This window comes from Monodon monoceros, unplaced genomic scaffold (assembly GCF_005190385.1).
Source record: "Monodon monoceros isolate NGI ecotype Baffin Bay Population unplaced genomic scaffold, NGI_Narwhal_1 Super_Scaffold_13, whole genome shotgun sequence".
NCBI classification, from domain to species: Eukaryota; Metazoa; Chordata; class Mammalia; order Artiodactyla; family Monodontidae; genus Monodon; species Monodon monoceros.
This window is the reverse complement of record NW_021703769.1, coordinates 35,621,785-35,647,089: the sequence shown is the minus strand read 5'-3', so window position 1 is coordinate 35,647,089 and position 25,305 is coordinate 35,621,785. Positions and strand designations below refer to the sequence as shown.

Below are 25,305 nucleotides of genomic sequence, written 5' to 3'. Positions count from 1 at the left end.
AGACAATGCCTGCTGTTGTGGGCTAATTTTTTCCCTTTATTCAACTTCAAAAGAAAAAAAATTAGAATAGAGTACCTTATTCTTTGAAGTATCTTTGAATAAGGGTGGACACCTAAAATCTGGTATTATAGCAATGGTCAAAGGGAGGATAATGAACAGACCTTTCTGTGTACTAAATCAAGAGCATTTCTAAGGGAAAAAAAGACAACTTTTAATCCTATACAAATAAATAGAATACTTGAAAATGGACAGTGTCTGGAAACTTAGCCCACAGGAAACTCAGCATAGTATACCTCATTTAGTTGATTCATGTGAGAATCAGAAACTATGGCAAAAATACTTCATGTTCTTATGGCTGTATATCACTCCAAAATAAAGTTGGAAATCTGAGACTGTGCCTAGATAATTCATGCAGTTAGATTTTAAAAGTTTCTTTTTGATTTGTTTGTAAAATGCTTCTGTTTTCTACTTTTCTGTGTGTATCAACAGACCATAACTGTGGCATACAGCTGGCACTAAGGTAGGCGCAGGCGAGCTGCAACAAAGCTGTGATAAAAAGACATAACTGACCTAACACTCTTCCGCCCTGGGAAAAAGTCCAGCTCATCATATGCAGTATGCGATTTGCTGAAATGGGGTGAGACCAAAGTAAACAGATACTTTTTGCTGTTTCTTGATCAGGCCTGCTTTTCTAGAACTCATAGAAGTCCAGACAGCGGAAACAAGGGTCTTTCCTCAGGTACCTCTGAGTGATCAGAACCAATCCCTCTAGGAGCTCAACTGCTTGGTCTTTATCTCCTTCTATGTCTTCTCTTCCAAGAGGCTCCAGATCATTTTTCAAAGGCCGCCTCCAGCCCTATCATTCTATGAAGCATCTGGGACCACTTGGAGGCGGTAGAGCCTGTGACACGTTTTAGTATGTATCATACGCTACTTGTAACGTGACTTAATTTGTCCTGGGAGTGTGAGATCTTGCCAACGCTTGGAAGCCGTTTGATGGCAGAGGCCATTTCTCATAGTTCCTCTTGCTCACGTCAACTGTACCATAGGATATATGTAAAAGCTCAATGTTGTATGTCAAGTTGATTTTCCTTACTACCTTGACAGGTGCATACACACACACACACACACACACACACCACAAAACTAGTCTTTCGTAAAAATTGGGAGTGTCTTCTGGAGCTAACTCTCCCACCTGTCATGGGACAGTTTCAACTGCAGGGTCTGCTGCTCGTGGGCGTTGATCAGGAGCTTTTTGAGTAGCTCGCACTGCTGGCTGAGGTGCAGATCCCGGATCTCCTGCTCCTCTGCACTGTGAGTGTTGATCATGTCTGACCACTCTTTTGTGTGCTGCGCCACGATCTCCTTGACCTGCGTGGGGAAAAGGGGGTGGTGCCACTTGGAATTCTCACAGGTCAGGTAGGAACTGAAAGCACAATATTAGCCATGCATTTCAGATCCCTCCCACCAATTTACTTGGTCAATCAGTAGACACCCATATAACCTGCAAAAATATGTACTAATCAGTGGGAATCAGGAAGTCATTGCTTATTAAAATAGAGCAAACACTTTGGCTCTAAATACTTAATCATGACTCGTTATTTCAACTGCCTAACTCGCCCACACTTTGGGCTCCTTTACCAATTCTATCAGAATTCTCTTCATCACCTTATATTTTTCCAGCTTCACTTCCACAAGGCCACAGATCTGAATAGACAGCTGTGTTCTCTTATTCCTGGATCATGACTTATTGTGTCATTTGAACAGATGCTGGGGTAGAAAGTCTTCTCCTGCAAAGAGTATCCCTGCTCTTCACACTGTGGTTTTACAGCTCATCAATAGCTAGATTCTCTTTCTCCACCTCCTTGAATCTGGCTGACCTGTGACTTGCTTTAGCCACAAGACAGTAGCAAATGTGATACAAGCAGAAGCTTGGAAAGTACTTATCCTTTTTCTATGCCTGGAACCCTGAGGCTAACCTGTGGTAAAGCCTGTGCTAGCCTGCTGGAGGATGAGAGGTCATGTAGGAAAAAACAACCAGCAGTCAGCTACCCACCAGAGCGCTGAGTGAGGCTATCAATCCCAGCTGACTGTTGACACACACATGCGCCCAGCCAAAATCAGAACTGTCCAGTGGAGTATAGCCCAAATTCTAACCCACTGAATTGTGAGCTAATACATGGTAGCTGTCTTACGCCACTAAATTTCGGCATGGTGTTTCATGCAGCAAAAGCAAATTGATATGGTGGCCAACATTTCTGTTTTCCTATTTATGCAAAGCATTTAAAAATCATGGCATGTTGCATAGTTGTTAATTCTCACATATTCCAGTTAAGAAGGGAGAAAGAGAGAGTGGGGAACAACTCTTAAAGATACACAGCTTACTGCCTCTACAGACTGCATGGCAGAGTGGACACAAAATACACAGCACCAAAGAGAACTTTGGCTTGGATGCCCGGTTGGCCCAGGTGTGTGGCAGGGTTGCTGGCTGGATGACAGAGCTGCATGTAGACATACGGAGGCTGGCTGGTTTGACCAAAAGCTATAGTTGGAAACTTTCTTTCACAGTTTCTTTTCTTTTATAATTATTATAATTATAATTATTTATGTTCTTGATGGCACCTTGGTGCTCAGCTCTCCAAAATGTCCATAATCTTAATTAATGTCCCCTAAACTATTTTCTTGCATCTTTGGGGGAATCCAAGTAATTAGGCTCATCTCCTAGAATCTCAGCTCTGGATTTTTTCCCATCCCAAACTTCCACAGCAAAGTTAGGACGGAATAAGTATCAAAGAGCTACTGAACCCTCAAGGTGGGTGGTTTTCTGTCCTATGATCAATGTTACTTCTATAGGGAATCATATTCTGTATTTTATACACTATTTCCTTTTAGTTGTTTCCCTTGATGTCTCTGAGGCAGACAACATAGATATTGTGAGCATATGTTTACAAATTAAGGAAAAGGTGTTCCATGAAATGGCTCTTCTCCAAGCCAGTGAGCCCAGACCAGCCCCAGGCTACTGTTATTTCTGATTTAAACTGGGTGCAGCTTCTAAAAAATTACACAGTATCTTCTGCAGTTGCTGCTGTAAAAATAGGTATTTTCTTACCTTAGATTTGTGATCTGATGTCAGCGTCTGAATTTTAATTTCTGTTTCTTTCTTCATTTCGAGACAATTACTTCCCCTGAAAATGGAAAACCACAAATGCATGCCAAGCATTAGATATCTTTCCTCTCCCAGGAACCTTTGCTCTAAAGCCTTCCAATGAAGACAATTTGTTCATCAAACATGAGACGCCATGGCTCACTGGGCAGCCTCGGTTCTTCCAGTAATAGATGCACACCTTACAAAATATCTGTATCGTGATTACTCAATTCAACCACTACACAAAGAGACATTTCAGACCTAACAATTATCTCATTGTTAAAGGTTTGTTGTCAGAGTTTCCATTTTGGTTCCTGCTTTTCTTCAAGCTATTTTTTATTTATTCAATAATACACTATTTAGGATGAGAACTGAAAAATAGGACCTCAGCCTTGAAACGAGTTTTCAATTCTTCCACTTTGGTTGTAAAGCCAGATTTTTGTCTTTGACACATGCCAGCAAGGGAGAAAAATAGCATTTCTTGGCAGTGCAGGGTAATTTTTGCTTCTTACTCTATTGTGAGTAGGAAATATATACTAGGCAATTGCCCAGCAACTATTACTGCTTATTTCAGTGATTAATTTTTCCTTTTGGAATATCCATATCATTGCTGAAACCAGAATAGGTCCTGAGCTTCTGCCTTCAGCATATATGCTCTGATTTATTATGGCCTAAGTCAGAGTGCTTCATCATATTATTAATAGAGAGTGTCTCTGAGAGGCACATTCTAAACATCCAACTTATCACTTCTCCATGGCTGGCACTGAGTGTGTTTCCCTCCTGCTCTGTTATTCAGTGAGCTTGCAGCATCACAGAAACATTCCCCCAGCTTAATTCTATCAATAGATAAAATCTTTCAAGGTAAATGCAGTGATAGGTTTTATTCAACAGTTTCATCTGTTGGTATAAGCTAAGGATTCTTGTAATATTAAACATCAAAATTGCGTTTTTTTCCTTGAGTGTATCAACCTTATTATTTATTACCTAGCAATGCAAAATGATTTCTGGAATTTTTCCAACTGTAATTTGTCCTTCCTTCTCCCCCTCGACCCCCATTCACCTTAAAGGTACCATGAAAGACACAGTTATTACTTCATTAACCAACAGCTGCAGAACTTGAATAAAGCTCTTCTTTTCCACTTCAGTCACTCCCTTCAGCTGAGTGAGTCGCTTATTTTCCAGGAATCATTGTTAATGATGAAAAACACAGTTAAGACTAAGTTCTTCCTTGGCCTAAACAGGCAGTTGAACTGTGGGAAAAGACAAAACATAAAAAGGCAAACAGCCTCCAGAAGGACATAAACAGCATTTACCCCTTCTTCTTCATTGCCTTCTCTAGGATTTTCTCATGAGTTGACTTCTCCTTGTCATACTGCGCCACAATTTTGTCAACTTGTGTGCAATGTAGCTTCTGCATGGTACTGTGCTCCTGAACGAGAAGAATTTGTAGTGATGAGTTAGACCTGTAGTGTAGCTGGTAAACTTTCTCCCATGTTGGGCTGGCATAATTTTCAACAGCTCTTTCAGAGTCTTGGTTTGAAAATCAAGGAGTAACTGAGTCTGGGAGCTGGAAAGACTTCCAATCTCCCACCCGACCCAAGAGTTTCTTGTATTCCCATAAGGTCTCTCCAACAAGTGGGCTTCCAGTCTCAGTCCATTGAATATGCCCACCTCAAAAGGCAGCCCTGCCCACTGCTGGGCAACACCAATCATCCCAAAGTTCTTTCTTCTGCACATAGATGTCTCCATAGAACTGCCACCCATCCATCTTTGTTCTGCTGAGTCATCTAATGAGTCCACTGCCCCTTCTACAACCTAGTCCCAAAAACCCAAGTTCAGCTACCATATTTATTCTCTTTTACATGCTGAATATAACTATTCATTATGTGGCATGGCTTCTAAACACCGGACACTTTTTGGAAGGTCTTGAATACCATCATTACACAGTGAGAACCTCCACTGTGGTTGTCAATCTCAGCTCATTTTGAATCCTCATCAATTGATATTTTTGCCAGCTTCCTAATCTAGATGCACTCACAAGGATGACAGAACGTTGAGGAACCCTGGCCTTCAGCTTTACAGATAGTTAAAATATTTCTCCATCTGCTTCCTTCAATCACTGAAAATGGGGCTGCAATGCTTTGAAAATAAGTATTTCTTTATAAACATTATTTCTTCCTGATAATTTGGTCACAGCCAGGGACTTAACTGAAATCAGATTTCTTTAGCTGATCAGCCCCTAATCATAGAGGAAAACAGTTCAATCAGTAATATCCACTCTAAGATGATGCTTGATGTTGTATCCTAGTCTTACTCTTGAGAAACTTAGAGAAATGAGATGATACTGAAGTCTGGAATGGATAGACTTTGCTCAGGTTATATAACTACCCTCATGGTCATGTTTCCTTTTGCTTATTTTTTTAAGTGAGTAACAAAAGTGAGTGACTTAATTATTTTACATTTAATTTTCTTCCTAAGGTAGGCTCACCTTTAACCTAATTCATGGATATCTTAAAAGATTTCATAAAATATAAATGGGGGAGGGATTTTGAACTTTCCCAAGATTTTCTTAATTTCCCAATACTGTTAGCAGGTTAACACAGGACTTGATTTACAGTTCATTTATATATAAATTCTTCAGAAACGCATTGGTGCACATGGTCTCAGCATTCCTGTCCAGTGAATAAATGCCTCTGGGAGAAGGCATGGAGGAAGGTGGTGCTAGGCAGGAAGGTTCTAGGAATAGGACCTGATAACAGGGACAATGAGTGCTCTGAGGTGATGTTACCTTCCCCTGGATTTGGGGTTAGGGAATTATAGGTAACAATGTCCTGCTTAATTTGTGGTAACCTGGAACACCTCATAAATCCAGTCCTGTTACCAATATCTGTGCCCTTTTGTGTTATAAACAAGGGGTTCTGCATTGGGTTAAAGACATGGACAGTCTCAGGTCTTAGGACAAGCTACTTACCCTCTCAGTCTGTTCATCTTTATAATTGGGAGAGTGATACCTTCTTCAATCTTTATAATTGGGAGATTGTTGCCTACTTCAAAGGGTTGTTAGGATTAAATATAAGAGAAATCATATTTCAAATGCCTGTTATACCTTATTCAAAATACAATTACATACAAACCTACTTATATTATTCAGTACTCATGAAAACATGCAGAGAGTGACCTGGGAGAAGGGAGAACAGCCTGAGAAGTTAAATCAATAAACTTTTCCTCCAAGCTTAACCTACTGCCGCAGGAATAGATTGACACGTCGATGTATCCTTATTTAAATGGATTTAGCTACTCTTGCATTGTCATGGGGAAAAAAACCCACTAAATCACCCTACTACTAGCCTCCCTTCTAAGATTTAGTAATCATCATGCCTGTCTGGCACATGTATTAATTTTCCTGGGCAAATAAGGGGCTGTATGCAAGTCTAGAATAAAACATTTCAGAGGTGCCACATTCCTATGTCTCTTGCAAATATCATTGGAAGGAGGGTGGAGAAGATTGTTTCTTTAAATATTCTAGCGCAGCACAAGAAAAGGGAAAAAAAAAGAGGCTCTGAGGATTGGAAGTAAGCTGACATAGACTATTGCTTAAGGAAGTATTCTGGTGAACCTTAATTAACCCAATTAAGATATGAGGAATGAGGGTGTTTGTACCATAAGGCATTCATGATGGCTTCAAGTATATAAGATATGCTCTACAAGGGCAGGGAAAACCTCTTTTTTTCACCACTACACGGCCCAATGCTTGGTACAAAGTAGATTCAGTAAATATTTGTTGCATGAATTAAAAAAATTAGCATGGAAAAGCAGTAGGAGGACTTGGATTCTGGTCCCAGCTCATCCTAGTGGCCTTGTGTAACAAACATAAATCTTTCCAGGCTTCAATTTCTTTATTAGAAAACTGAACAGGACCTTGTTTGCCCAACCTAATTCATGGTTATGAGCTGCAAGTTACCTAATGTATATAGAATTTTAAAAAATTAGAAGCATATTGAATTAAAATGATTACAATGAATACACATAACAAGAAAGCTCACCTTGAAAAATTATCTCTTGTGTTTCTTCTCTGTGCTCAAAACTATCCCTGCGTGGTAGGTAGCAGGTATTGAAGTTTTGGGATAATCTGGTTCCCAGACAACACTTCCCCTTTCACAAAGAAATGGGGACCTAATTACTGATCATCACTTGATGGGCATGGCGGTGGGCTCAAGCCTCAGCTTCCTGTTGTACAAACTAGAGGAGCCAGGAAATTATCTCTAAGCCTATTTATACTAAACACAAAAAAACTATCATTGATTTTATTCTTTTGGTCCTTAACTGAGTCATGAGACCCTATGGAAGAGATAAGTCCTTTTTCATTCTTTCAGGTCAAGAGTACCAAAATTAAATATGTTGACTTAAAAGTCTATCTTAATTGGGACATTTTGGGGAAATTAATGTATGGCTTTTAGCAGGATTTGTATATATTTCTATCAAAGTTAAGAGTACCTGCTCTATATATGTATATGTATAATTGATTCACATTGCTGTACACCTGAAACTAACACAACATTGTAAATCAACTATACTCCAATAAGAAAAAAAGAACTGTCTACCACCATCAACTGCTAAAGGAAAAAAAAAATCAATAGTAACCTCAAAAACTACAGTATATCTATTTGCTCAGTGGAAAAAAAAACATTAAGAGTAAATTCAGCTTCTTCTGGGAAAAACTTCTGCTGCAATTCATTCTTGTGGCTGATGTGACTCTGGGCATAAATTCTCACGCCACAGATGATACTGAAACATCTGAGTAAGTCGCGTTTGCTCAGCACGCACCTCTGAGATTACCAGTAAGCTGCCTTTGTGGGTGGTTGCTGTGTCTCTGCCCATTTCTACTTCATGACAGAGTTGTAGGTCTGTTACTGACTTCTTACCACGAATTACATTTGATGAGTTTAACAGTAGTCTTGGTGTTTATTATCAGCAAAACTGCTTGCATAGCAAAGAGCATATTTTCCATTAGCAGCTTTACTGAAATGCCAAATTTTAGTCAGATTCTCAGGCATTTTATTTGACTCATCTAGTGATGATGCTGCAAACTGGTGGTCCAAGGGATGCATTCAGTTTTTGTTACTGCTTTTTTTTTTTTTGCCGACATGGTGTTTCAGAAAAAGACTGAATTAGTGGCCAATATTAAAAGAAGAGGAAATTCATTTAAGATTTCAGGTTCTGTGATTCTCCTTTAGAGAATGAAGCTGGCCCACAGACTCTCAAGGTGGGAAGACCTCAGACTCAGACCAATGGTAGGAACTGAGTCTGACTTGCCCTTTGGACAAGAATGAGTGCTCCCCGTTTTCTACATGGGGCCAACTTCCTTCATCTACTTCTTTTACCTCATTTGAGCTGGAATTCTTCTTCTAATGTGTTATTGGGGATATTTACTTAACTTTGGGTTTAACTTTTTTGCTCTAAGGATTGGACCACATCTGACAATTGAAAAGCATGCTTGTCTTTTAATGAAAGCAACCCTAGCTCTGGACCCAGATGAGCCCTGCGCTAGTGTGGGATCGCGGTTGCTTAGTTCTGCTCTTTCTGTGTCTCATCTAATGGACACTTGAAAAGCAGTCCACTAGTTTCCATTTCAAATTGAGAAAGTGAGAGACAAGTAGAAGTTTGACTGTCAACCGCATTCAGAGGATCAAAAGCAATTGACCATTGCCATTTTCCGAAAACTAGCCATGTTGGCTAGCATTTCGATCCCATTTGGGGCTCAAATGGTCAGTACCTATCTTTTCTTCTTACTGTCCTAACAGCAGATCTCACAACTATTTCTTTGGCTCACTTTCATATATGGTAGATCCTCATTGTCATATCACTATTCCTTCTCCATCCTGCAGCTAAACTTTAAGTTTGGAAATAAGCTCTCTTATGGACCATACATTTCTTAAGCCACTAGGTTAAGTAAACCACATTCTCTGCTTCCCTTTCTGAGAAGTGGCATGATTTACTCAGGCTGGTATGTAATAGCTGAGAGTGCCCTAGAGTCACTGAACATGGACTGAGTACTGGTCTCTGCTTTTGGCTACCATGTGCCATGGTTGACCCATGGGTGCTGTGATTGGAAGGTATAGCATAGGCTACCTTCCCTCCTCTGTAGGTTATTTTATAACCCAGAGCTTTGAGGTAGCAAACCTTAGCCCCATCTTAGGTAGCACCATAACTGTTAGAGAGGGTTATATAAATGTTGTTTCACAGAAAGGCTGGGGTAGTTAATCCTTACTATTGCTTGACAACAGGGCAAAACCCATTTTTCAGGGAGGCCTGCTCTGCATCTTACAGGCCTTTAGTGGGGTTTTCACTGAGGAACAGTAAAGAGTGCTAAATAATATTCCTAAAGAAACAGTTTTCAAAATTAATGTGCATAGGAGAGGAGCTTATTTAAAATGTATTTCCTAGATTTCTCCTTGGAGATGATAACAAAGTCTCCAGTGGGCACAAGAATATGCAGTTCTATGAAGCCTCCAGTTCTTGGCCCAAGGATCATGTGTTGAAAAAGCAGTCCCAAAGGATGCCAAGATATCTGTGCCCTGTAGACTCATGACTGCTCTTAAAAACCTTTCACTAAGACCATCAAGATGTGTGGAAATAAAAACTAATGTGGGAAAACTCAGAGGCAACCCAATACAGTGATGAAGAGCTTGAGTTCTGGAGTCCAATAGAATTTGGTCCAAAGCTTGGCTCCACCATTTAAAAGCTAGGTGATTTAGTCAAGCTGTGTTTCTTTTAAGTGTAAATTATCTCATCTGGCAAATGGTTGGTAGACTGTTTGCAAAAAGGGCCACAATGATTTCTCTTTCTGTATCCAATCCCCTTTGCAACCTGACTTTGTGGTTCCTCCTGCCAAGAAGTAGAGTCCTCATCCCTTGAAACTGGGACAGCCTTGTGACCTGCTGTAGCCAAGAGATGGAGGTGGAAGTGATGCTGTGCCAGTTCTGAGCTGAGGCTTGGTCTCTTGGGACCCCTACCATGTGAATAAGCCTGGACTACTGCTGAAGATGAGAGACCACAGAAGCAGAGGCCTTCCAAAGTCAGCCAGTCCCCCACATCTGCCCACCATCTGCCAAACTGGTAGTGACAGCAGATGTACAAGTGAACCCAGATGAGACCAGGAACATCATCCAGCTGAGCTGCAAAATTGTGGGCTAAATAAACAGTGGCTGTTTTTAGTCACTACATTTGGGGATAGTTTGTTACTCAGCAAAAGCTAACTGATACAAGTTAATATAATTATAATAATCCTTTATATAATTGTTATAAGAATACCAAATAATAAATGCTTATGTATATATTAGCTAGTTTTACCTTTTGAAAAGTATTGACAGATAGAAAAACTAGTGTTAGGATCAATAAGATCAAATGGGATCAGGCACTAAGCGGGTCCAGTGGTAATAGATTCACCACATCCTCTCACCTCCTTCACCAGGGTTTCTTTTTTTCAGTTTTAAAGGCAAGTGTATTAGTTGAGTAGACCTCAGTATATATTGGGCAAGTAAATATTCCAATATACCCTTAATCTTAAAAGTTGGCTCAGATGAGACAGTGGAAAGAATTAGGGAAGTACTATAGACTGAAAAGTTACAGAAACTTTATAAAGAGAAAGGTCTAACTGTTTGAAAATAATTATTTGCAAAGCCTTTGGACAGTTCAAATAGATGAAAAGCACTTTAATTATAACCAGCATGAATGAGTTATATTGCTCTAGGCACGTCTCTGAATTTCATTTTATTCATGTCTAAAATGTGGATAATACCATTTGGGTTTCAGGGATATTGTGAGAATTTAAGAATGTATATACAATGTGTAACACAAAAGTGACATTAAATAAATGTCAGCCTTATTAGTAGTGGTAGTTCTATATAAAAAGATTATGGAATTCAGAGTTCGTAAATTATACTGCCAAAGCAGGTTGAATAGAAAAGTGGGCCCCCTGTGTATTTAATGTGGGAGAAGGAATTCATCATAAGCTTATAATTATACATTTGTGACTTTAACTTCTGAAGTACATGAGGATATGGAAAACAAGCCATGAAATGCATTTGCCTGCTAAGAAATGCTTTCAACAAGCATTCTGAAAAGCAACAGGCAAGCACTGTATATTTTACTGTGCAATTTGGCTCTGTTACTTGACTGAAGGCATTTTGAAGGCTTCCTCCAAAAAATGTACACTAAAGCTGTTACGAAAGTCCACACAAATTTAGATGGTAGGATTTAGGGAGATTTAAAATCTCCTTTTCAGTTTTGGTTCTATTAGAATGTGGGGCTCCAAGAAGCTTGAAGTTGTTTCTGCAAATGAAGGCAACTTGGATTCTATTCTGCTATATAGGATTTATTTGTTACTAAATACTAATATTTCCTCACCAATAAGTGTGAAGAAAATGGAAGGAATAAAGTTCAGTGGCATCAGAGGGGAAGAGCTATCAAAGCTACCTCTAAATTCTCTCATGGAAAAATAATTTTTCACTTGCTATTGACTGAATATTTGTATCCCTCCCCACTCTGAATTCATATGTGGAAGCCTTAATCCCCAGTGTGTTTGGAGGGGGTGCCTTTGGGAGGTGGTGAGGTCATGAGGGTGGAGCTTTCATGAATGGGATTAGTGCCCTTATAAGAAGATACAGGAAAGAGATGAAAGCTCTCCACACCATGTAAGGAGCAGTAAGAAGGAGGCTGTCTGTAAACCAGGAAGGGGGCCCTCGTCAGACACTGAATCTGGTGCACCCTGACCTTGGACTTCCAGCCTCCAGTACTGTAAGAAAGAAATTGTTGTTTAAGCCACCTGGTCTATGGTAATCTGTCATAGCAGCCCAAACTGACTAAGACACCATCTTTGCCACTTTTCCGATTAAGCAGATAGGCCTGTTAATAGAACTGAGACAGTCTGAACTCGAAGGTTTAGATAGGGAATCAGCAGACAATTCTGCTCAGTGTTATGGAGTTTAAGTCCTAAGGAACCAAGGTGCAACCGTCCTCAGCAGCTGTCCAGGTAACCAGTATATTGACACTCTCCAAAGTAGATGGAGATTTACATACTGTCCCATGTGCTGCCACTGCCTTGGATGCAACACAGGAACTTGTTTACTTACTGAAGCATCCAATATCCTTCACAGAATAATGCAATATGAGTATGGGTTCCAGACTGAAGACAATTTGGGTTCAAATATTGGCTCTGCTACCCTCTAATGCTGGGGCATTAGTTACATGGCTTCACCTCCCTGATCTTAACTTCCACATGTGCACAATGGGGACTTAGAATTTATCTTATAGGGTAGAAAGTATAAGCTGAGGTAATAAATATAAAGTGCTGAGCACAGCATCTGGAAAATAACTTCACATACAAAAATCCTAGATGGTATATTATTCTTATTATTATCAGACATGGTATATTTCCTGGTCATGCCTCAATATTAATGAGACCCAGGCCAAAATGTTTAAATTTCCAATCAGTCCAAAGGCCATTGAGATGCCTGCCTCAATAACAGAGATCCAACTTAAACAGAAGGAAAATCTGGTGGATGACTCCTTGCCATATGGTTACCAACTCCATTCCTAATAACCAAAGTCATTGAAAGTGCATTCTCATTTCCTTTTCTCTCCCTTTTCTGTTCCCTTTCCATATTCCAGCTTGCTGCCAATGACCAATAAAATGGAAATCCCTACTTGAGCTCTGTCTCCACACTTATAAAAATCTGTGGCGGGTTTCCCACGTGGGCAATGAAAGGAATTCCACTGAATAGAACTGAAATTCGAGCAGTCTTTGAAGTGACCGCTATATCAGCAAATCCATGAAGCCAATAATACAGGGACTGTTACTAGGCCAAGATTAGGCCAAATTTCTCAAAGGAGCACAAACCATTAAAGAGATGACAGAGTTCCAGGCTGCACTCTTTGCATCTTCGTATTTGAAGTGACTCAGAGGTTCATCACTCAAGTCCAGCTCTGCAGGCTGTGCCTTGGTTTGAGGCTGGGGTCAGGGTATAAAGAAGTGGGATGGCAACATGAGCTTAAAAGAATTCAGAAGTCCTTTCAAGTTAAGAAGTTAAAATTTCTCTTGCTCTCCTTACCCGTAATGGAAGAGGACATATTTACCCTTCCAGCAGCAGCAGCTGTTGTGATACATCTTAGGAAGGAAAAAGATATCACGTTTGTCTCTTTTCCTGGTGAGGGAAGACTTGAAAGCAGGATGGCGTCTGGGTGCTGTGAAGTTTTTCAACCTACGTGAGAATTCCTGCTATTCTCTTAAATTTGTAGCTAACTTAGATTTTCTCATGATCACTGTCCAAAGACCTCTTCTTATGGGTAAGTAGGAACAACAACTATATTCCGTAAGTAGGCCAGCAAGCAGAGTTTACATAATGGGGGGAAGGTGAGACAAACTCTTTCTCTAGGTGGCTTGGGTGAGAAGTTTGGAGCTGGCCAGCATCTCCCCTGACACACCGCGTATGGCAAACTATTTGCCAGTGACTAAGGGAATTTCAGCACCCAGAGACTAAGACTATGCGCTGGTTTTCAATAGTCAGGTGACAGCCCACTCGTTTAGATAAAGTCAAATTATGAAACAATTTTGAAATGGGTGAAGCTTTGTTATGCTTTTGAAATAAATGTTAGAAACACAGATCACAAATCAGTGACAACCAATCCCAAATGGATTCTATTTTTAAATTTCATTTCTAAGCAGTTAAAATGAAGGTCCTTCTGCCCAGTTGGCTGGTATCAGTTTCTAAGTAGTGTTTTTGGCTGTGAGGTTTCATCAGAGAGATGAAAGGAAAAAACACACAAACAAGCAAACAAAACTACACACATATTGCTTGCCCACACAAAACACTGTACCTTTGCATGTTTCTTCTTTAAAGAACTGAGCTCCTTCTGTTGTTTCTTTAAATGCTTCAAGTAAGCCTGTGGGGGGGAAAAAGAAAGGCAGGATCCCAAATAAGTTTGTGTAGTACTACCACAATGATTACAGTTGGTGAGAAACAAAAATAAGTCAGTTTCACCAACAGGCAGAACACAAGAGTGCTGGCAAAATGACGGAGTAATTTTACCTTCATCTGCTTTAAATCTTCTATCCTCACTTGAGGGATCAGTTCAATACCTGAAACAAAAAGTCACTGTGTATATTAAAAATGAGAGAGAATAAGTGATCATATCAAATTCACAGTTTTGAAATCTCATCTAAAGATGCTGACGCAGCTTTCCGTGTAATGTTATGGATATAAACATCTTAGTTTCCTATTAGAGAGCAATTAATTAGACACTTACCTGAAACGTTTATTGTTTTAGGTCAGGTTCCCTACTATCAGAGCCTGAAAAGGGGATTTGTGTACACATGATTTATCAAGGGAAGGCTCTCAGGAGAAACCCCTTAGAGAGTGGGAGAGAAGCAGGATAGGGCAGAGGAAGAAGCTTGAGTGTCTTTCTAGCTGAAATCCAGCCTAGGTCTGATCCTACAGGAAATTCTTTAGCATAAACGGCCCTCTGGTGTTGTTCTAGTTTGAGGTAAGGAAACTGGACTTTTGTAACCCCATATCACTCAGCTAAGGGTGTCAGAGATTTTACAGAATCTTCCTTTTCGAGGCAAGAGAACTCACATGGCCTGAGGGCAACTCTAGGGAGAAAAGTGCAGCTGTGATTTGCAGTCAGCCAGTATTCCCAGACACCGAGGGTTGCGACACCAACCCCATAGAGGAGATCAGACCAGGCACAGCAGCATCTATTACAGTTACCTTTATCTTTGTATTTGAAGGCTTATCCTATAAGTCCACTAACTACCAACTCTATTCCCAGCTTAACCATCATCAAAGAACAAAACATTTTTTCAGCCACTTTCTTTAACTGAATTTAATTTTAGCATTTAAGTGATATACTACTGAGTCCAAAAATGCCTTTAACAGACAGAAAATAATGAAAATAATGAAATCAAACCATCGTAGAACAGGACGCTGTCATGAAGACCTAGATTAATATACTAAGTCATCCTGTTACTGGAGTGATGCTAAGCCTGGTGTTGTCATGGCAACCACATTTGTAGGCGAATCCCAAAACATGTTCTGTTTGACTGCAGATATTCATCTTACGCAAACAAGATGAATGTGCCCTCTGTACTATAATTGATTTCCGTTAGAATCCCAAAGGCTAGGTATGAAATATTCAAGAAAGATAGGTGTCAAGTTCTAGGCTCTTGTTTTTCAGCTGTACTCATTTTAAGAAGATGTGCACACCCAGTGTGAGCGTGGTAAGGACAGAAAAAAGGAGAGTCATGGCGGAGAGAAATCAGTCTTCTGATCTATAACATTTTGTGATAGGGGTGTCAAGGGATCATGGGGCTACTCTCTAATCTCTTAGGTCTGACATCACAAGCTAATTTCCTGCTTTACTGCAGGGCAGAGGGGTCTATCCTGGCATCACTAAGAGCTCCCTATCTTTGGGTCTCTTTTCTCTCTTCTATAAAATGAACACACAGAATTGGGGGGCATGCAAGGTCCTCTGGAGATCTAACAAATACTAAGAGTTTGACCTAGTCTGATGAGACTCTTTTTTGGTGTTTGTTCAATGAAATCTTGATTAACAGGACCCTGTGAAAACATAAACCTTTGGTCTTCTTTGGAGAAAGACATTATAAAAGTGTTAGTTCCTGTGAATGATTTAGTTAGTTAGGAAAAAAACACACTCTACAGAACAGGAACTGGTACATGCTTGGTTTCATCTATATGTCCAAAGCAGCTTGTCTAATAGGACTTCCAATAGGAGTGGATATGTTCCATCTGTGAGCTGTCCAGTGGATGGCCACGAGTTCCACGTGGCTCTTGAGCACCTGAAATGTGGCCAGTGCACCTGAGGAACTCAAGTTTTGATTTTTAAGCCCAAATAGCCACATGTGGCCAGTGGTTTCTATATTGGATAGTGTAGGTCTCCAGGCTTCTGGTTTGAAAGTAGGGGTGAATTTGGGCCCCAAAGATTTTGACTAGTTGAAGGTTCAGTATATATATATATATTTTTATCAACGCAGCTCATTAAAAATGACTTGTTTTCTCTCAAACCGTAATTTGGAAATCAACTAGTTGAGTTTCCTTAATTCTTTATCCTTAAAATTAAAGAGAAAATCAAGCAGCATTGGTGCAGTTATTGCTATTTGGCTGTGTGTCTAAGAGAAATCATGTAGAACTTCAGGACTCCTCACCTTCACAGATGTTCACGCAAATTCTGTCGGGCTCCACCCTGACAGCTTCCTTTTCACCCTGAAACTTCTCTTCTTGGCTCAGACAGGACACCTCTCTTCCCTCTTTATGCAGCAGGATCGTTTCCTTTCTCTTGATTCAGCTCTTCCCCAGAGCCTGTTTCACTATATAGCTCTCTCTTGCATTTTCCTTCTCTTTCTCTTCACTGGTTCCTACCAACATGCTACTGCTCTACACAACAACCGTTTTGTATCTTAAATCATCAATTTTTCTAACCTGGTTTCCATTCTCATCACCCAGGCATCCCTGATCCAACAGTAATTATGCAGTCTTAACTTCTCTGGACTGTCTGCAATACCTTCCAAAACTCATTCTTCTTATAACATAGATCTCTCTCTGTTTTTCTTTGTTTTCATTCCTGCTATCTTTCTAAGCATTCTCACATTTACTCTCTCTCTTTCTCTCCCTTCTCCCTCCTCTTTACCTACCACAGCTCTGCTGTTGCATGTTTCCACCCAGATGTACCACCAACAGCTTGAACTTGATGATGTCCAGGACCAGAATCATCTTACTCAAAGCTTTTCTTCCTCTTGAGTTCTCTACTTCACTCAGCAGCACCATCTCTCTCTGTGACCTGACCTTGAAGTCGCTGAGTTACCTCCTAAGTCCCATATCCAAGCCACCAACTGATTTCCATCCTTCCTTTCCCTCTGAGTACTTCCAGTCTAATTCAGGCCCTCCTGGCCACTAGTATGGCTCATTCATTCATCAGCCATTTACCTCTTAAGAGAAGAGACTTTAGATCTTTACTAGGCATCGTTCCAGGGACACACTGAATGACAGAGGGGTGGTCTTGTCAGCAATAACTGCTTTCTCTGGTTGTTATCACGTCATATAAATATAATGTGAATAAGTATATAATATAAATATAAGGTGATAAGCGTTATAGTAGAGTCACAAATACTCTAATTCTTCACTTGCCCTTAGCATCCATTCCTTCCTTTTAAAGAATATTTCTGCCAAGACTGTATTAATCTTCTTTAAAAAATCCTCTGATGTCATTTCCCATTCTCAGGTGGTCTCAGATCCTTTCCAGACCAGGACTGGCCCTGCCCCCTTTCCTACCCCTGGCTGCTTCCTATGTGGCCTCCTCCTGGGCTCCTCCACCTTCTCTTCCTGTTCACATCAGACCTTCATTTCAAGGCCCAGCTCAGTTAGGACATCATCCTTAAGCCTCCTCTGAGCGCCAGCTGGAAGAGGCCCTCTCCCTCTTGTTTCTGAGAGGTCAGCGCTCACAAACACTGCCTGGCCGAGGGGTGGAAGCCTGTCCCATCTTACCCCTCGGGCCATGTGAGGTCCCTGAAGGTGCAAAGGCATTTCTCATAGAACCGAGTACTGCCACTTAGAGGAGGCTCCCAAGTCTCCTGAACAAAAGGCCAAAATGAAAGTGTCTAGACACTCTTCCTCAGGGCATCTGCAGAGGGGACGAGGGAAAGGGAGAGCTTTATTCCAGTGGCTCCTTCCTGTGTAATCTCATTTGGAACCAGGAGTGAAACAGTTCAAAACACAAACATAGTCCCTTCTAGAACTAAGATCACTTCTGTCCTCTGAAAGTTAGTCACACTGCTTTTGCAGGCCACTTAATTCACTGTAATTACTAATGTCTTTATGTACTGGTGGGCATGACACAAGAACTTTAACTAAACAAAAACTCTTCCATTTTCCACTCTCTATCTCTGTCTGGGTGGCTGATGTTAAGAACGACCAGTGCTGGACGGAACGCCCAAATCCTGTATCATTACCTTGTTCCACATTCTTTCCAGGGAGAAACAGACAAGTTGCAAAGTACAACTGGGGCTACTTTTGTGCCATCTCATTCTCTAATTTGTTTCACAAAGCTCAGTGCACACTTAGTTTCCTGCTAAATTACAATGCTGCTTTGGTTAAGGAAAGTCTGTCATTTCTTACCTTAAACTGCAGCACTGTGTGTATTTAAGTAAACAGACAACTTGATCTTCTTATACCAAAGATGCTGAATTCACATATAAATGGGAGATATATATACTGAGTAGAAAACCATTAGGAAAAGCAGAAATTCTTCTTAAAGTAAGAAGAATGAATTTAGTAAATGATTCAGGTCAAGGAGAATATTTACAATATTTAATTATCATATGGGATGGGGACCATCCAATCAGAATGGAGGCCTGGACAATAAGAATGGAAGTTCCCTTTAAATAATCAGTACAATTATCCCCCTACACACCAGCACACGGGACACATAATTCTTTGCAATGCCACCTGTAATGATCTTTCGTTTCATTCATAGGTAATCACACAGAACTGGCCTTCAGATGCCCATCAATAATTTTACAAATAAACAGTCACGGATGCTAAATATCTACAGATGGGGGGAAATTATCAATAAAGGAATCCAGGAATGTCAGAACAATCAGGATTCTGTTGGTTCATAAGCTCACTGCCCATGCCTATGGTAGTATCTGGAGGAGAGAGGGGATGAGTTCGCTAAGTTCACTCTGTGAATGTTTTTTCCATAAAGGACACCAAATGTAAACATTTCTAGATCTACGAATCTTGTACGCAGTATGACTACAGTGCAGGGGATCTAGCAGATGAAACACTGACTTCCTGTTAACCACTCAGGGAAATTAAGCTGTTTGTTCAACCCACAAGAAAACCTGCTGCTCTTGAGATTTATGGAACCATGAAAATTGGCAAAATTAACAATTCTAAATACCTGCATCAAAGATTCTAAAATTACCAGAAGAGACAAGGAGCCCAGACAACTCTCCTTTACCTTTCTTGGCCTCCAGGCCAGCTCCCAGGGCGGCTGTGGTGGTGGGCCTGAGCTCTGAGCTGCTCTGAGGGGTCACACTTGCTTTTGCTGTGTTGGCTTTCCCTTTCTTGTCATTCTTTGATGTGTCACTGGGCACGTCGGCGATGTCACTCTGGAACAGAAATGTTTATACTGACCCAAATGAATGCCACCTCAAGTTCAAATGTCTTGCACATTCTTCCTTTTACTGAATCCAGTCTGTACCATCAACTTTTCCCCTTCTGCATCCTAACCTCTACTCCTTAAATAGATCTTTGCTTGGCAGGAGTAAACACATGGTTTCCTCAAGCTTGAAACAAATGATGAAGCCTAGGAAAGCAGATGTAGCTCCTTTACAAGCAGGGTATACCTTCTTTTTTTCCAGCTACTGGAGAGATTTCCGTTTCCAATTCTAAACTGAGGAGTAAGGGAAGTTTTAAAAACAAAGAAGCAAACACCACAACTGTGCACTGAAATTGAAGGTTGGATGCAAGACTAGTAAAAAATAAACAATAGTAAACGCCAATTTCACTAATATACTGAATAAGGTTAGCTGGTATTTCAGTGTCTCACAAAAGCACCCTATATTCTAAATGTTCCTAAAAGCATCATGAATGTTTTCCATTTCATTTCTAATGGGGCCAGGATCCCCGGATGTGAGTGAAGCCACAGTGAGGAAGTGGGTCACATTTTATTAAATATGCTACGTCCTCATAGACCTTTGAAACTCTTTTGTTGAATTGATAAGTTCAGTTTCAAAAACCACTTTTGAACTTGTTCTATTAATTTATTACTTTGTCTTGCTCTTGTAATCACTGTTAGACAACCAAATTTCCCCAACTCGGCTGTCTTTAATTGACCATTGCTACTTACGGTTTCAATGCCCATAGCTCTCATTTGGTCTGCTCTCTTTTCCGTAATGGAAAGAAATTTCTTTGGATCTGATAAAGCATCCACAATATCTGGGGGAAAAAAATATCACTGAGCTGAGAATTCTCTGTTTTACTGAAAACATCTATGAAAATTCAGCTAACAAACTGTTTATAATCTCTGACCCCTGTGATGCCTTCTGTTAAGTACCTTCTCCTAGGACATAAGACAAGGTTAGAAAAGCACAATTAGTTGCTGAAAACAAGAAATAAGTAAAGGCAAGAATAAAATGCCAGATGATTTTCTTTTAGTTTCCCTTTATTTTTTTTCCCCAAATGAAAAAGATGGGGAGGCAGGTCAAGCTAAGTGAATTGCCTTGGGGTCTCTCTACTTGTGTGACTTTGAACAAGTTGATCAATATTTCCAGCCTCAGTTTCTTCATAGGAAAATTAGAACTAATGCCACCCACCCTGCAGAGGCACTATGAGCATTCAATGAAAAAGTACCTGGAGCACAGTAGACGCCACCAGCGCTAGCCTTATTTTTAGATACAGAAGGAAAATGTATATTTAAAGCTAATTTTGGTACTATGTAGATAAAGTGAGTGCAAGTTATAGCTGAGAAAACACTGGAGAAATATTTCAAGATTTCATCGTTTAGAGAATTCCCTGGCAGTCCAGTGGTTAGGACTTGGTGCTTTCACTGTGGTGGCCCAGGTTCAATCCCTGGTCAGGGAACTAAGATCCCAGGAGCCTCCCGGTGTGGCCAAAAAAAAAAAAAAAAAGCGTCTTTTACATAACATCAGTTGAAGAGCTCCAAGTACTTTCAAACGGAATTTAATACAATTTTGTATAATTTATCAATATTATAGAAGGAATCATTATTGTCATATCCTTAAAGCAGTACATAATTTACAACTCGTAAAAGTTGTATGTTTTTAAATTTACAGCAGAATCACCTTCCTAATTACATTGATATGATTTTTAAATTTTTTCTTAATTTTTTTCTTTTATAATAGAAAATAATATATACACATGATAAACATTCAAATGTATAAAATGAAAAGTAAACATCTCCTCTCCTGCCCATCCCAGACAAAACTCAACACCCATTTATGATAAAAGCTCTCCAGAAAGTGGGCATAGAGGGAACCTACCTCAACATAAAAAAGGCCAAATACCACAAACCCACAGCAAACATCATTCTCAATGGTGAAAAACTGAAAGCATTTCCTCTAAGATCAGGAAAAAGACAAGGATGTCCACTCTCACCACTATTATTCAACATAGTTTTGGAAGTCCTAGACACAGCAATCAAAGAATAAAAAGAAATAAAAGGAATACAAATTGGAAAAGAAGTAAAACTGTCACTGTTTGCAAATGACATGATACTATACATAGAGAATCCTAAAGATGCCACCAGAAAACTACTAGAGCTAATCAATGAATTTGGTAAAGTTGCAGGATACAAAATTAATGCACAGAAATCTCTTGCATTCCTATACACTAATGATGAAAAATCTGAAAGAGAAATTAAGGAAACACTCTCATTTACTACTGCAACAAAAAGAATAAAATACCTAGGAATAAACCTACCTAAGGAAACAAAAGACCTGTATGCAGAAAACTATAAAACACTGATGAAAGAAATTAAAGATGATACAAATAGATGGAGAGATATAGCATGTTTTTGGATTGGAAGAATCAACATTGTGAAAATGACTATACTACCCAAAGCAATCTACAAATTCAATGCAATCCCTATCAAACTACCAATGGCATTTTTTACAGACTAGAACAAAAAATCTTAAAATTTGTATGGAGACACAAAAGACTCTGAATAGCCAAAGAAGTCTTGAGGGAAAATAATGGAGCCAGAGGAATCAGACTCCCTGACTTCAGACTATACTACAAAGGTACAGTAATCAAGACAATATGGTACTGGCACAAAAACAGAAATATAGATAATTGGAACAGGATAGAAAGCCCAGAGATAAACCCATGCACCTATTGTCAACTAATCTGTGACAAAGGAGGCAAGGATGTTAAATGGAGAAAAGACAGTCTCTTCAATAAGTGGTACTGGGAAAACTGGACAGCTACATGTAAAAGAATGAAATTAGAACATTCCCTAACACTATACACAAAAATAAACTCAAAATGCATTAGATATCTAAATGTAAGACTGGACACTATAAAACTCTTAGAGGAAAACATAGGAAGAACACTCTTTGACATAAATCACAGCAAGGTTTTTTTGATCCACCTCCTAGAGTACTGGAAATAAAAACAAAAATAAACAAATGGGACCTAATGAAACTTAAAAGCTTTTGCACAGCAAAGACAATCATAAACAAGCCCAAAAGACAACCCTCAGAATGGGAGAAAATATTTGCAAACGAATCAACGGACAAAGGATTAATCTCCAAAATATATAAACAGCTCATGCAGCTCAATATTAAAAAAGTAAACAACCCAATCCATAAATGGGCAGAAGACCTAAATAGACATTTCTCCAAAGAAGACATACAGATGGCCAAGAAGCACATGAAAAGCTGCTCAACATCACTAATCATTAGAGAAATGCAAATCAAAGCTACAATGAGGTATCACCTCACAGCAGTTAGAATGGGCATCATGAGAAAATCTACAAACAACAAATGCTGGAGAGGGTGTGGAGGAAAGGGAACCCTCTTTCACTGTTGGTGGGAGTGTAAATTGATACAGCCACTATGGAGAACAGTATGGAGGTTCCTTAAAAAACTAAAAATAGAATTACCTTACGACCCAGCAATCCCACTACTGGGCATATACCCAGAGAAAACCATAATTCAAAAAGACACATGTACCCCAATGTTCATTGCAGCACCATTTTCAATAGCCAGGTCATGGAAGCAACCTAAATGGCCATCGACAGATGACTGGATAAAGAAGATGTGGTACATATATACAATGTGATACAATGTGGTACATATATACAATATACATATATTACTCAGTGATAAAAAGGAACGAAATTGGGTCATTTGTAGAGACGTGGATGAGTCTAGAGACTGTCATACAGAGTGAAGTAAGTCAGAAAGAGAAAAAGAAATATCATATATTAACGCATATATGTGGAACCCAGAAAAATGGTACAGATGAACCAGTTTGCAGGGCAGAAATTGAGACACAGGTGTAGAGAACAAACGTATGGACACCAAGGGGAGAAAGCGGCAGGGGGTGGGGATGGTAGTGTGATGAACTGGGAGATTGGGATTGACATATATACACTAATATGTATAAAATGGATAACTAATAAGAACCTGCTGTATAATAAATAAATAAAATTAAATTTTAAAAAAGTAACACGATCATCTCAATAGATGCAGAAAAAACTTTTCACAAAATTCAACATCCATTTGTGATTATAAACCTTCAACAAACTGGGTATAGAGGGAACATACCTCAACATAATAAAGTCCTTATATGACAAGCCCACAGCTGGCATCATACTCAATAGTGAAAAGCTGAAAACATTTCCTCTCAGATCAGGAACAAGACAAGGATGCCCACTCTTGCCACTTTTATTCAAAACAATATGGGAAGTCCTAGCCACAGCAATCAGACAGGAAGAAGAAATAAAAGGAATCAAAATTGCAAAGGAAGAAGTAAAATTATCACTGTTTACAGATGACACGATACTATACATAGAAAAGTCTAAAGATGCCACCAAAAAACACCAGAACTCATTAATGAATTCAGTAACATTGCAGGATACAAAGTTATTATACATAAATCTGTTGCTTTTCTGTACACTAACAACAAACTATCAGAAAGAGAAAGCAGGAAAACAATCTATTTACAATCACATCAAAAAGAATAAAATACCTAGAAATAAACCTAAATAAGGAGGTAAAAGACCTATACTTGGAAAAGTAAAGACACTGATGAAAGAAACTGAAGATGACACAAACAGCTGGAAAGATATACTGTGTTCCTGATTGGAAGAATTAATATTGGTAAAATTGACCATACTACCCAAGGCAATCTACAGATTCAATGTAATTCTTATCAAATACCAATAACATTCTTCACAGAATTAGAACAAATAATTCTAAAATTCATATGGAGACACAAAAGACCCCAAATAGTCAAAACAATCTTGAAGAATTAAAGCTGGAGGTATCACACTCCCTGATTTCAAACTATACTAAAAGCGACAGTAATCAAAATAGTATGGTACTGGCACCAAAACAGATACATAGATCAATGGAACAGAATAGAGAGCCTAGAAACGAGCCCACACTTATATGGGCAATTAATCTATGACAAAAGAGGCAAGAATATACAATGGGGAAAAGACAGACTCTTCAATAAATGGTATTGGGAAAACTGGACAGCTACATGCAGAAGAATGAAACTAGATTACTCTCTCACATTATGCACAAAAATAAATTCAAAATGGATTAAAGACTTAAATGTAAGACCTGAAACCAAAAAACTTCTAGAAGAAAACATAGGCAGTAAGCTCTTTGACATCAGTGTTAGTAATATTTTTTGGATATGACTCCTCACATAAGGGAAACAAAAGCAAAAATGAACAAATGGGAGTATATCAAACTAAAGACTTTTGCACAGTGAAGGAAACCATCAACAAAACAAAAATACTATCTACTGAGTGGGAGAAGATATTTGCAAACGATAAATCTGACAGGGGATTAATATCCAAAATATACAAAGAACTCATACAACTCAACATCAAAAAAACAAACAACCTGATTTTAAAAAAAGGGCAAAGGATCTGAATAGACAGTTTTCCAAAGAAGACATACAAATGGCCAACAGACACATGAAAAGATGCTCAACATCACAACTCGTCAGGGAAATGCAAATCAAAGCCACAATGACATATCACCTCACACCTGTCAGAGTGGCTATACAAAAGGCACACACTTCTAGTTATAAGATAAATAAGTACCAGGGACGTATGTACAACATGATAAACATAATTAACAGTGCTGTATGTTAAATATAAAAGTTGTTAAGAGAATAAACCCTAAGAGTTCTCATCACAAGGAAAAGGTTTTTTTCCTATTTCTTTAATTTTGTATCTATATGAGATGATAGATGTTCACTAAACTTATTTAGTGATAATCATTTCATGATGTATATAAATCAAATAATTATGCTGTACACCTTAAACTTATATGGCACTGTACGTCAATTATATCTCAATACAACTGGAAGAAAAAATTA

The 25,305-nt window shown here is 39.2% G+C and overlaps 1 protein-coding gene across 3 annotated transcripts in view; it reads right to left on the bottom strand.

Annotated features, from left to right (window-relative positions):
• PLCB4 (phospholipase C beta 4) overlaps nt 1–25,305 on the bottom strand; it is a 417,084-nt gene that overhangs the window by 14,939 nt on the left and 376,840 nt on the right. For all 3 annotated transcript variants that reach the window (XM_029220101.1, XM_029220098.1, XM_029220099.1), the window contains exons 28-34: nt 20,072–20,160; nt 19,181–19,331; nt 14,233–14,282; nt 14,021–14,086; nt 4,459–4,574; nt 3,110–3,185; nt 1,196–1,371 (exon numbers count right to left, since the gene is read on the bottom strand). In XM_029220101.1, coding sequence (XP_029075934.1) covers nt 1,196–1,371; nt 3,110–3,185; nt 4,459–4,574; nt 14,021–14,086; nt 14,233–14,282; nt 19,181–19,331; nt 20,072–20,160 — 724 coding nt within the window. The remainder of the gene's footprint in view (nt 1–1,195; nt 1,372–3,109; nt 3,186–4,458; nt 4,575–14,020; nt 14,087–14,232; nt 14,283–19,180; nt 19,332–20,071; nt 20,161–25,305) is intronic.